We start from the raw sequence: 14,405 nt of genomic DNA on the forward strand, positions 1-14,405 counted from the left end.
AAATATTCAAAATAGTTTTTGGCTGTCAAAAATAAATGTTAAAAAGGGGTTGGTGGCAGTGTTGGTTCAGTCACTGGAGTCTGACTTTTTATCAATAAAGTACGGCGAAATGTCTGACAACATGAAATTACCTTATCGGTACTATAAATGAACACAAGTAGTGCCTCCATAGACCACTACCCTCTGCTCGATTCGACTTTTCTCACGCGTCTTTTGTTGCTTCAGAATCGCAAGAGGACTTTATTCATATTATCGATAAGGTGATTTCACGTTGTCAGAGATTTCGCCGTATTTTATTCATAAAACGTCAGACTCCTGTGGTTCAGTGTAAAAACCACCAGTTGTTTAAGGGATTAACCTCATTGCCGCAGTCAAAATCTCATATGCATGCTTTCTACAAAAATCATTAGTTTGTTTTAATTTGTATCTTCAGTGTAAATTATTCTCATTTTTCTGCGATAGTTCATTGTCGGATGAACATTCACCAGATAAACTGTCCAGTGAGACCTATGGTGCCCAGCATTCTAGTCTTGTTCCCTGACCTCTCTCCTCAGCATTACTCTTCGTTATGAGGAAGGCTAACGGAGGTCAGGGAGCCAGACTACCAGCAATCTGATTGGGTGTTTCACAGTACTCGCTAATGAGGAGGCAGAGTTGTTAGAACTGTATTAAATTCGAAGTCTCATATCTTACCAATAACACTGTGAAAAAGCAATGTAAGAAGGCCGAAAGTAGTACACGCATGCATTATACTGACAACAGAGAGAATGACACAAGTGTTTGTTGCCAGTACTGTCAAAGGGATTGCAGCTGCTGTGAGGATCCTGCTGCCAAAAGTCGAAGTCATCGATGTTGCTCTAGATAGTAAAGGTGAATTGGAATCACGTGAATTTTGAAATCAGAATGCAAGACATAGCACATGTTGTTTTTGTTTTAGTGCTATGTCTCACTATCCAAATAACGGACTTGTATAGCGTGTTCCGATGACGTTGACATCGGAATGAGTAATCAAAGTTTCAGGAACATCTCGCACACTTGGCAGCCCATATCAACACTCTTCCACTAATTTATGTGTAATTAATATACTTACTGTGGCGGAATGAAAATATGATACTAGCAGATGAACGCATTTTCACGTTCCGTTGACATACATTTGAATTTCTTGAACGAAACGAACCATTGCTTACAGTTCCAATAGGCATATTTTTATTCATTTTGTTATAGAATAATCTTTCAGTTTAACCCGATTTCGGCATTCCCGGCTTTCATCACTTTGCAGCCAACAGAAATGTAGGCTAACAAAACTTGCAAAACAGGTTCATTTCTTTTGTGAGAATATGAGTTTATTAGAGAAAAGACAAGAGAGTAAGTAAAGTCTGACTAAAACATTATGACTTTGGAGAAAAGCGTCGTTATTTTAGTTGTCATTTGTGTGAAATATTCCTGACAATTTGACTTTTGTAACGATGTTAGTCGACATTGAAAGATGCTACACAGCGCCATTAATTAGGCTATAAGACCTTCATGTCTTCAACATAAATATCAGCGTTGAGGTCTTACATGTAGGACTATGTTTAGTCCTACATATAAGGCCTTGATGCTGATATTTATGTTTTGGGTGTCAGGACTAAAAGAAAACCAATATGTGCTATGTCTTACATTGTAGGACTATGTTGGGTTATGGTACTCAGAGACTGATGGCAAAAAATTATACTATTGATAATTTCGACATAACATCATCCATGACATTCAGCCAATCAAACAACATTATCTGACTCATTCGAGTAGGTGATTGACTCAGTTTTTAACCTTTTAGACCTTTCTCTTTGATAGAAAAGAAAATCCTTCAAGCTTGCAATTTTTGTTTTAAAACTAACAATATTAACATGTTGGAATGTATTCCAGAGATTTTCCAAGATTCATTTTGAGCAATTCTGTGATGTTTAAATTCAACACTTACAATGCAAGATGAAGGATAAGACCTGGGTAAACCATGTTTTTCCCCCTACTGGAACTGGGTATCAAATCAGTTGTAGCGTGTATGTCGAAATTATCAATAGTATTCAAACACATTCCCATTTGTTTGTACCCCCTACTGATTTTAAACATGAAAAACATGGGATTTAAAAAATGCACAGAACAGTCTTTTTATTTATCAATTTGTAATTTCTAACCTAAGTTGCCATGGGGTCTTTACCACTATCAACTTATTGGCCTTTCAAACTGAACGGTAGCTTTCAATTTAAACAAGCAGATAGACTGGTCCATTTCTGTTTTCTAGAACAGTCCATTTCAGTAAAAACTGCCATATACAATCAGAAATCAATATTTAATTGATTTAATATGTGCTTTAAATTGCATATTTTCGAATGTTTCAAAGGCTAAAATAAAATAAGTTGGTTTACTGGTTCAAGATTTTATGAAAAAAGACAACAGTTCAATGATAACAGTAGATACAAATTTAATGATAACAGCTAAGTATGTTGTACTATCATTTTACTCATCAATAAATTGTTAATATTTGTTTGTAAGTACAACATGAAGAAAGCACAGTTTGCATGAGAAATCAATAAATAATTTGGTGAATTTATATGCTTTACTGTTTGATAGTTGTGTTACTGGCCTGATTTAGGAAGAGTTAGTTATCTTTATATTTTCTTTATTGAAAAATAATTAACTAAATGTGATAACTTGTATCTATTTTATTATGATTTCAGCTATAAAGTTGCAAATAACTATGATAAAAATTTATAAGCTGAATATCAGCCTTTTACATTCTCTTATTAAGCATGCAAAAACATTAATAACTTTTAAAATAAACCTGGTATGTATGTTCCATTGTTGTTTTTTTTCTTTTGATATTTCACATGGTCAGAATCAGTGTGTAATTTGGGCTGAATAAGTTAGTAATATGGGTAGAATCAGCCACGGTCTGAATCAGCCAGCATTCATTTATTATATAATTTATGCCTTTTGTTTTTAATCAGAGGGGGGTACAAACAGATGGAAGGGTGTATGAATACTACAATAGTGCTGTCCCATATTGTTTATTTATGTACCCTGTAACACTTAGCATTTAGTATGTGAAATAAGTAATTATTATCTTCAACCATCAGTATCTTTTTGTCCACATACTTTGGTGCTGTTTACAGCAATGTTAAACATGTGACAGTTCATGTAATTACCGTATAAGGACATATAAACTTAATAAAATGCTAGTATCTATATAACTTTTTTTGCACATCACCTTTACCATGTTAGTATGTCAATATTTTAATTGATGGCCTATGCAGACCACCAGTGGCGTTAAATTGCATCCTGACATCCTGATTTCTAAAGCACCCCATGTTTTTGCAAATGATGTCACTGCATGATGCTTTAAATTTTGACATTAACAATTAATGACAATTGTAACATACAACAGAGCTGAAGTGATTACCATCATCTGATGTATGCAGCTGTTCATATATCTTACCTGATCATTTCGTAAGTTTCATGAAATGTTTCATCTTGACTTTTGCATATTAGACTTGTGCAAAGTACTATCAATATTCTTTCTTCCCCAGCAGCATCATAGACTGAATTCTCTACCTGCTGACATTAAACTCAGTAGATAGCCACATCTATTATACCTTACCATAATTCCATTTATTTATTTATCCAACCATTTTGTCACTATTATTATCTGTGATAACACAACTTTTTAGCAGTCTTTTTCCTGATACATTTATCTAAATGAATTTATCCCCACTTATATGATTGTGTAAATGCATTGTTACACGGAAGTCAGAAATGGGTTGAGGAAGGATCTTGTGAGTTTTCAGTTGGCAGTAATCAGACTCTGCTTACCTTTTATTAATTCACTTATAAATAATTAATTCACATACAAAAAACTGCATGAGACTTCCTCACTGAATAAAATACCTTGGCTTTAAAAGATTGTGTTTTATGTGGTCCAAACTACATGTTTGGTAGAATTGTTCAAAAACATCATTTATTTTATTAACACACACACACACAGTACTGAACTTTAAAACTTGTGTTGAATCAGAAAAGATACATGAAGTTTATTTTTTCTTACAAAAGTTCACCATAGCTTGGTGAAGTTTATAGAAAAATAATTTTTGCATAGAAGTTTGGTCATAAAACAGAAGAAAAATTTAAGATGGTGAAATAATTGAGACAGTTTTGTTTTTACTTATCCGCTCACCAAGCACATGCAATGTTTATGAAAGAAAAAACCTCAGGCTGCTTAATTATTTGTTCAATATACAACATAAACTTGTAGAGCAAGAAGGACCTGTGAACTAATTTAGAGATCATGCTGCTTACTAAGCATATCAAGAACAATACCCTTAATCAGGGATGTTCCTATCTCACATAAAGCTATCAAGAGTGGTACCTTTAATCAAGGGTGTTTCAATCTCACATAACTTGTATCAAGAGCAGTGTCCCTAATCAGTGATGTCCCAATCTCACATAAAGCATACCAAGAGTGGGACCCGTAATCAGTGATGTCCCAGTCTCACATAAAGCATACCAAGAGTGGTGCCCATAATCAGTGATGTCCTAATCTTACATAAAGCATACCAAGGGTGGTACCCGTAATCAGTGATGTCCCAATCTTACATAAAGCATACCAAGAGTAGGACCCATAATCAGTGCTGTCCCAGTCTTACATAAAGCATACCAAGAGTGGGACCCATAATTAGTGATGTCCCAATCTTACATAAAGCATACCAAGAGTGGGACCCATAATCAGTGATGTCCCAATCTTACATAAAGCATACCAAGAGTGGGACCCATAATCAGTGATGTCCCAATCTTACATAAAGCATATCAAGAGTGGGACCCATAATCAGTGATGTCCCAATCTTACATAAAGCATACCAAGAGTGGGACCCATAATCAGTGATGTCCCAATCTTACATAAAGCACATCAAGAGTGGGACCCATAATCAGTGATGTCCCAATCTTACATAAAGCACATCAAGAGTGGGACCCATAATCAGTGATGTCCCAATCTTACATAAAGCACACCAAGAGTGGGACCCATAATCAGTGATGTCCCAATCTTACATAAAGCACACCAAGAGTGGGACCCATAATCAGTGATGTCCCAATCTTACATAAAGCATACCAAGAGTGGGACCCATAATCAGTGATGTCCCAATCTTACATAAAGCATACCAAGAGTGGGACCCATAATCAGTGATGTCCCAATCTTACATAAAGCATATCAAGAGTGGTGCCCATAATCAGTGATGTCCCAATCTTACATAAAGCACATCAAGAGTGGGACCCATAATCAGTGATGTCCCAATCTTACATAAAGCATATCAAGAGTGGTAACCCTAAACAGTGATGCTCAATCTCACATAAAGTATCAAAAATAGACTTATGTTGCAAAAACGCATTTTATTCACAATGATTTCTTTCAATTGCACAACAGTGTGTTCCTCATCAGCATAAATTAAATGCAGTTTCCAAATCAATTTAGATCAATTCATTCATCTGGCCTCACATGAAGTACAGGAAGTTTGCAGACTGTGTAGACCTTAATAAGGGGCTTTTTCAGCTCCTGGTTACATCTTGAAGCTTGAGAATTTACATGTAAGTTTTTTTTATACATTTGATTATATTTGTTGTTGTTGTTGTAGGTTTAACACCATTTTTCAGCACACGATAGGTTATACATGGCGGCCAGTATTAATGGTGGGGGAAGAACCCGGAAAGAACCACCGACCCACGAGAAGCAACTGGCAAGCTATCTCACACACCCACATTGGCCGAATCCGAAACTCAAACCCACGCAGACAGAGGTGAGATGGCAGTGATCCGTAATGGAGAGTGCTTTAGACCACTAGGCCACTCGGGGACCCCTTGATTATATTTAATTACAAGCCTACATATAAAGTTTTTAATACAAGCTTTATGAACAAAGTAATGTTTTATGAGAGATTTCGATTTGTAAAATATTACTTGGATGCACCAGATATCAAATTATATTGTCCTGTTAAATCTTGAGCCTTTGCTGGAAGCAGCCCGATTTAAAAAAAAAATTATATTGTTTAAACACTCAGTCTTTAGCATGCCACTATGTTAAAAAGATGTTGATTTAATACATTTAGGAACACATTTCATATGCCCAATTATATTTTGTTGACTTGCAGCAGTTTTCACAATAAAATAGTATATATATATATATATATATATATATATATATATATATATATATATATATATACTGTAATAGCTCATTAAAAACAAAATACATGTGATTTAGTATATTGTTACAGATTTCCACCACATATTTTTTTTATATTATAGTTTTTATTTAAGTCATTTGTTAATAACATTTTTTCATTCTTTCATTCTGTGACTGGCCTGTACAGTACTATAAGACGTGTACATGTATGTTCTATTTTCATTCATAAATCAAGGTCGAATTGCCAAGTTCACATCAATGTTATATATATATTTATATAAGTAGGCCATGAACGAGTTGGATGCAGGTCAGATCAGCATCACATGATCAAGGGAGTACATTTGTACTGTAGAAAGGTCAGACTGCCCTAGCTGGTGATTGGTTAAATTATAATAAAATGTCAGGTGTTGGCTGGTAAAGTACTTCACATTATTGAATAATTTAAAAATACCTGGAATTATATTCCATTGATTTCAAGTTGTTTATCTCCTGCATATATAGTGATTATATAAAGGAATTAGATATGCATCATTCTCATTCTGCAGTTATCAGTCTTGTGAGAGTCATCAAAGGAATTGATTTATTTATACCAAGAACGTTGAAATTTGAAGAACTGAATCATTTATTCTAGACAGACAGTATCTTGCTGGATTATTGTGAAATATTCATGGACTTGGATAGTTACCATATTAATTTCATTGGATTACTGTGAAACATTCAAGGACATTTGTGACATTCAACTTTATCAGATTTACCTTGAATAGAACAGTGACTCTTCTGTAGTGCTAGCACATAAGCACATTAGAACTTATCAGAACACTTTTGGAGTGTTTCTGGATTATTGTGAACTTGATTGTATATATAGGAAATTTGACTGCTTCAGTGTCTTAAGTGGTTAGAGTGTCTGCCTCAAATGTGGGAGGTCACAATTTTGAGTCATACCAAAGACTTATAAAGATGATCTTAGCAGTTTCCTTGCTTGGCACTCAGCATTTAGAGGTTAGTGTTATAACTGGTTGGCCTGGTGTCAGGATAATGTGACTGTGTGGGACATGATGCTACATGTCTGTGGCATGATGCCCCAGTGTTAGACATCACTATAATTGTTGCACTGCAGACATTGTAGCAGTATGACTGATAAATTGTTAAAGCTACATTAAAAAACCAAGTAACTCACTTGCTATTTAGGAAATTCAAGGAATTCATATCATACTGTGAGTTATTTTTAATTCTTTTGCTTTGTTTGACTTTATATTTTAGGGAAATAAATTAATATTTGGAATTATAGAGTGCTTGTGGGATTTTTTGTGCATTTTTCTTGTTTTTTAAGACCCTAGGACTTAAACTATTTAATCATTGCAAATGAACCTTCCAGTACAAATATACATATGTATGTATGTAAAAGATAACATACCAAGAACTTGTAAGTTTTTTAATTGTTTTTTTTTCTTTCTTCTTTTCAACATATAATAGTTCTTTATTCAGATTGCTTGGTCCACATGTCTAAATCGAAAGGAATGTATTTTAAAAAAATGTAAGTATAGGCTTGTCATACTTGTCTTTGGTTCAGCTGTTCTACCTTTTAAAAATGTCTTTCATGTTACAGCCAAAAGAAAGGAATCCAAAAAATCATTTCCCTTTGTAAAGATTTTATGCTGTTGGAGTGAAGCAAAAGGAATAACTGTTTTCCACAGGTGAATATGAAACGGTCAATAAGCGGAAGTTGGAAGAGAATGCTAAGATTTTGCTGGCAGATGTTCCAGTTATTGCAGACATTATGTACACTAACAAGAGGCTGATCTGGGCACAAAGTACATGGGCAGGTACAGTGCTTATATCATATTGATTATCACTCTTGAAAATATGATACTTAGGACACAGAACAGGCATAAACTTGGATAATTAAAACATGCATCATTTTGATGCTTCACATCATTTACATATCTTGTTTAATGCTGGTACATGCCATCATTTACATAACTTGTTTAATTCTGTTACATGCCATCATTTACATAACTTGTTTAATGCTGGTACATGCCATCATTTACATAACTTGTTTAATGCAGGTACATGCCATTATTTACATAACTTATTTAATGCTGGTACATGCCATCATTTACAACAACTTCTTTAATGCTGGTACATACCATCATTTACATAACTTGTTTAATGCTGGTACATGCCATCATTTACATAACTTGTTTAATGCTGGTACATGCCATCATTTACACAACTTGTTTAATGCTGGTACATGCCGTCATTTACATAACTTGTTTAATGCTGGTACACAACTTGTTTAATGCTGGTACATGCCATCATTTACACAACTTGTTTAATGCTGGTACATGCCATCATTTACATAACTTGTTTAATGCTGGTACATGCCATCATTTACATAACTTGTTTAATGCTGGTACATGCCATCATTTACATAACTTGTTTAATGCTGGTACATGCCATCATTTACATAACTTATTTAATGCTGGTACATGCCATCATTTACATAACTTGTTTAATGCTGGTACATGCCATCATTTACACAACTTGTTTAATGCTGGTACATGCCATCATTTACACAACTTATTTAATGCTGGTACTTGCCATCATTTACACAACTTATTTAATGCTGGTACATGCCATCATTTACACAACTTCTTTAATGCTGGTACATGCCATCATTTACATAACTTGTTTAATGCTGGTACATGCCATCATTTACACAACTTATTTAATGCTGGTACATGCCATCATTTACATAACTTGTCTGATTTGGATCTTGGCAATCACTTACATAAGTGCCTGATGCGGTACTTGGGCATCACTTACATAACTTGTCTAACATGGTACTCTGCCATCGCCTACATAGCTTGTTTAATGTAGTACTTGGCATTTGCTTACATAACTTGTCCAATGTACCTCTTGACCATCACTTACACAACTGTCTAATGTACTGGTGATCACTTACACAACTGTCTAATGTAGTACTGGTGATCACTTACACAACTGTCTAATGTAGTACTGGTGATCACTTACACAACTGTCTAATGTAGTACTGGTGATCACTTACACAACTGTCTAATGTAGTACTGGTGATCACTTACACAACTGCTTAATGTAGCACTTACATAACTTGTTTAATGTGGATCTTGACAACCACCTATATAACTGTCTAATGTGGTACTTGGCCATCACTTACATAATTTGTCCACGGTGGTACTCTGCTATCACTTACATAACTTGTCTAACATGGTACCCTGCCATCACTAGCATAACTTTCTAATGTCACTTACATGACTAGTCAGATGTGGTATTTGGTCATCACTTAATACACCGTGTCTAATGTGGTACTTGGCCATCACTTACATAATGTTTCTAATGTGGTACCCTGCCATCACTTGCATAAAGTGTCTAATGTGGTACTTTGCCATCACTTTCTTAACCTGTCTAATGTGGTACTTTGCCATCATTTACATGACTAGTCAGATGTGGTACTTGGTCATCGCTTAACACAACGAGTCTAATGTGGTACTTGGCCATTGCTTAACACAACGTGTCTAATGTGGTACTTGGCCATCGCTTAACACAACGTGTCTAATGTGGTACTTGGCCATCACTTACATAACATTTCTAATGTGGTACCCTGCCATCACTTTCTTAACCTGTCTAATGTGGTACTTTGCCACCACTTTCCTAACTTGTCTAATGTGATACTCAGCAATCATTTACATAAATTGTCTGATGTTGGTGCTTCACAGAGGTACACATTTTGCCCAGCGGATTAAATTGGCATATATTCCAGACAGTCTAGTATATATGCCTCATCACAAAATGTAAAAGTGGCATTTAGTACTGTTCTTGTCCATATCTCCTTCCATCTATCCAGGCCTTCATTTCCTGGACTTTGAGTTTTCAATTCTAGATCATCCAACGGATGCGCTTGTCTTTTTTACAGAATTTATGGATAAGCATCTTTTTGCAGGCAAAGCCATGACCAGGTAATTTGAAGTGGGTTTGGTACAAGGCAAGCAAATAAATGTTAACACTTTGATACTCATTATTGTTTATATCAGATTGCCATGAAAAGTAATTATCTGACGCATACCGCCATGTATAATCACCCAGCAGAGTATTTTATCTTATGCAGTCATCTGCTAAAAATATCCAGATAGACAAATTTAAAAAATTTGTAAGCATTGCTTTGGCTAGTTTGAAAATGTTTGGTTATCCAGTATAAAACAAAAGCACAGAGGAGTGAAGTATATTGGCTCCTTTAAATTGATTATGCAAATGTAATTTATTTTTTATTAAAACTCAATTATACAACGAACATGTCCTTGCAGCAAACAATCCAGATAAATTGATTTCAAAAGAGGAAGCATGTAGTGATGATGTAAAGTGGTTAAGGACTGATCCTTCCAGTAAAGAAAGCGATGTTGAAAAAGAGAGGTGACAGTGTAAAGTGGTTAAGGACTGATATCTGCAGTAAAGAAAGTGATGCTGAAAAGGAGTGATGACAATAATAGTAATAATGATAATAATTAAGTCTACTGTATGATGATAGTGTAAAGAAAGTCATGTTGAAAATGAAACATCAGATTGTTCCTAACAAACTGGCACACTCATGAAAGTAACGGTTAAAAAGTGGTCAGAGACTTTTATTTGGCATTATAAAGTTGAGAGTGATGAATTCATTTGCAGTGTACTTGTTTGCTTATTGCTAGGAAAAACTTACTATAGCACTTAATCTTGAGAAGCTTTAAGCACTTTACAGTATTAGAAAACACATTAAAACATATTAAAACATATACAACAAGAAAATTACAGAAACAAAGATGCAGTGAAATTATAAAACTAACAATCTTAGATTTGCTTTGATGTCATGCATTAGTCAGGTTCTTTTTATCCTATGGAGGTTTCTCTTAATGGCAAACAGAAATGGAGGGTTAGGGACTTGTACAGTGACATGGCATATGATGCAGAGGTGATCTGAGGCAAGTTCATGGGACACCAATGAAGACTGGTGGATTGGCTAACTGACTGACGAAAATGTGAATTGAATCAAGGAGTTTTGATGTGTACGGATTTTCTGGACAGTTGAATTAAAAATTGAAATTTCAGAGAATAATCAGGTTGCCACCTATCAAATTTCAATACTCCAGGAGCTTAGGAAACTGCTTCAAAATGAGAGGTTCAGTCAACTTATTTTTTTGACTAGGAGGAGGGTGGTAGAGGCAGAAATCAATGGACTGTCCTTTGTTCCATTGTGAGTGAGGTTTGGACCAGTTCAAATAATGTGTGTTCAAAATTAAAAGTTTTAGTGTAGTTCAGACTGTGAATAATAGTGTTCTTGTTCTTTGTGATGTCTGCAAGTCTGCCGCCACAGGAGTGGCATGGGAATGACTTGATGTAGTAACTGGAGGGTGTTAGATTGACAAACTTTGACTGATTTTTTTAAGCCATGTTTCTGTCATTTGCCTTTAAGTAAAGATGAATGTAGTCCCAGGATATTAAGTCTACTGCATGATGATAGTGTAAAGTGGTTAATGACTGATCCCAACAGCAAAGAAAGTCATGTTGAAAATGAAACATCAGATTGTTCCTAACCAACTAGCACACTCATGAAAGTAATGGTTAAAAAGTGGTCAGAGACTTTTATTTGGCATTATAAAGTTGAGAGTGATGAATTCATTTGCAATGTGCTTGTTTGCTTTAGAGATAGGAAAAACAATTCTTTTGGGACTACTGTTTCCAGAAACCTTCACTTCTGCTTTTTCTGACCATGCAGTCAACAGAAATCACTTGCTGGCTGTTTTGTTTTCTTATTCCTATGTTTCTGCCTTACATTTACCAGTACCCTATTAAAAGACACATGAAAACATTTCAATTAGCCTATTTTCTCTCTCTCTCTCTCTCTTCACCCCCCGCCCCCCACAGAGGTATCTCCAGTTTTCTGCTATGGACCCCAAGTTTCAGCATGCTTGGAGTCATAGACTTGGATTTCCAAAATTGTACTGAGAGCTCTGCATAGCCCAGGTTAGACTTTATTGAACCCATTGAGCTTCTTTCTCTCTTCAGGGATAGATGCAATGCAGAAACATCTAGATCCAAGCAAGGTCAGTGCACAGTTGTATTATCTTGTTGGACAGGTGAGATACATTATATCCTATACTTGACATGCTGTTGCATTCATATTTTTGAAGTCTGAATGTTTATAATGTTTATGTTCAGTATTCAGATTTGGACACCATGTTATATATACACATGGGAATGATAACTTTTGGACACCATGTTATACATATACATGGGAATGATTACTTTGGATACCATGTTTTACATACACATATGGGAATGATTACTTTGGACACCATGTTTTACATACACATATGGGAATGATTACTTTGGACACCATGTTTTACATATACATATGGGAATGATTACTTTGGACACCATGTTTTACATACACATATGGGAATGATTACTTTTGGACACCATTGTATACATACACATGGGAATGATTACTTTGGACACCATGTTATACATACACATGGGAATGATTACTTTGGACACCATGTTATACATATACATGGGAATGATTACTTTGGATGCCATGTTTTACATACACATATGGGAATGATTACATTGGACACCATGTTTTACATACACATATGGGAATGATTACTTTGGACACCATGTTTTACATACACATATGGGAATGATTACTTTGGACACCATGTTTTACATACACATATGAGAATGATTACTTTTGGACACCATGTTATACATACACATGGGAATGATTACTTTGGACACCATGTTATACATACACATGGGAATGATTACTTTGGACACCATGTTATACATATACATGGGAATGATTACTTTGGATACAATGTTATACATACACATGGGAATGATTACTTTGGACACCATGTTATATATGGGATTGATTACTTTGGACACCATGTTTTAAATACCTATTTAGGAATGATTACTTTGGACACCATTTTATACAAACACATATGGGAATGAATAATTGAGACACCATGTCATACTGGTACATAAACATTTGGGAATGATTACTTTGGATGCATACATATAAGGGAATGATTTCTTGACTTGTACACGATGTTATAAAGATGGGAATAATTACATAACTTTGAACAGCATGTTATACATGCATATAAAGAATGATTACTTGACTCTTGTTCATGAAACATTGACCATGAACCATTAATTATTTCTTCAGCCTAGCATATCATGTCTCTTGATTTATATGTATTATTTATGACATACAGTGTGCAAGCCTTTGCTGGAAAACAAAGGAAGAGTGCAGTCCAGAGGGTTCTACTTCAAAGTCCTTCTTGAGTGATGTAGTGAACATTGCACACAGAAGACTTTACAACCATTATTCTTCATGATAAATAACTGAGTATATAAATCGTCTATAAATAATTGATAAAAATTAGTTTTAAATATGAAAAATACCTTTGGTCACACAGCGTGTGAAATTCAAATGTTTAAGTACAGATGACATCACAATATCTCACACATTAAACCCGGCCAAGACTAGAATTATTCTGTAAGAATACTTGTACTGTTTGGTACTGTTGTAAAAAGATAATTTGATGTAGGATGATGTAAAATTTGGTCAAAAAAAACCCAGCACTTATAGGAAATTTAATAACAATTGAAGTAATGATTCATTTTGCAGAATACATTCAGAACAATATTGTAAAAAAAACTTTCCTTAATATGTATCATTTAGCAGGTTAAATATCACATTCCGTATGGTAAAAAACCCTCTGGGTTAAAATGTTTTATTTTATAAAAAAAATCTAAATTATTCAGAAATGAACATAAAAAATTATGTCTTAGATTATTAAACTACAAAATTAAACCAACTAGGTGAAGTTTTCAGAATTTAAGTTCAGTTCAGATCTGTTAAGATTAACAATATTAATGCACAAGTGCAAGCATTGATATCCTCAGTTTATTACATGCTTGATCTGGTGCAAGCATTGATATCCTCAGTTTATTACATGCTTGATCTGGCATTTGATACAGTTCCATATCACACTACCAGATGCGATCTACTTAGGATTTTTTTTTATGTCTGTGCATAGATATGATTAGATGCTTTGAATCAAACTTTTATAAATCCCAAATTGTTTTGAATGGCATTCAGACGGTAAAGCTA

General features: G+C 34.6%; 1 protein-coding gene across 7 annotated transcripts in view; it reads left to right on the forward strand.

Annotated features, from left to right (window-relative positions):
* The first annotated feature begins 591 nt into the window (after positions 1–591).
* Positions 592–14,405, forward strand: part of LOC149796171 (uncharacterized) — a 45,227-nt gene continuing 31,413 nt past the window's right edge. Inside the window, exons 1-4 of one of the 7 annotated variants that reach the window (XM_089966115.1) lie at positions 594–870; positions 7,815–8,031; positions 10,549–10,699; positions 12,284–12,354. In XM_089966115.1, the coding sequence (XP_089822241.1) occupies positions 10,639–10,699; positions 12,284–12,354 (132 nt within the window). In that variant the 5' untranslated portion in view covers positions 594–870; positions 7,815–8,031; positions 10,549–10,638. Of the gene's footprint in view, positions 871–3,982; positions 5,614–7,814; positions 8,032–10,548; positions 10,700–12,283; positions 12,355–14,405 lie in introns of those variants that run through there. The other 6 variants (XM_089966118.1, XM_089966116.1, XM_089966114.1 and 3 more) reach the window with 6 other exon arrangements.

This window comes from Sinohyriopsis cumingii, chromosome 7, assembly GCF_028554795.1.
Source record: "Sinohyriopsis cumingii isolate HCF-2022 chromosome 7, ASM2855479v2, whole genome shotgun sequence".
In the NCBI taxonomy this organism is placed as follows: Eukaryota; Metazoa; Mollusca; class Bivalvia; order Unionida; family Unionidae; genus Sinohyriopsis; species Sinohyriopsis cumingii.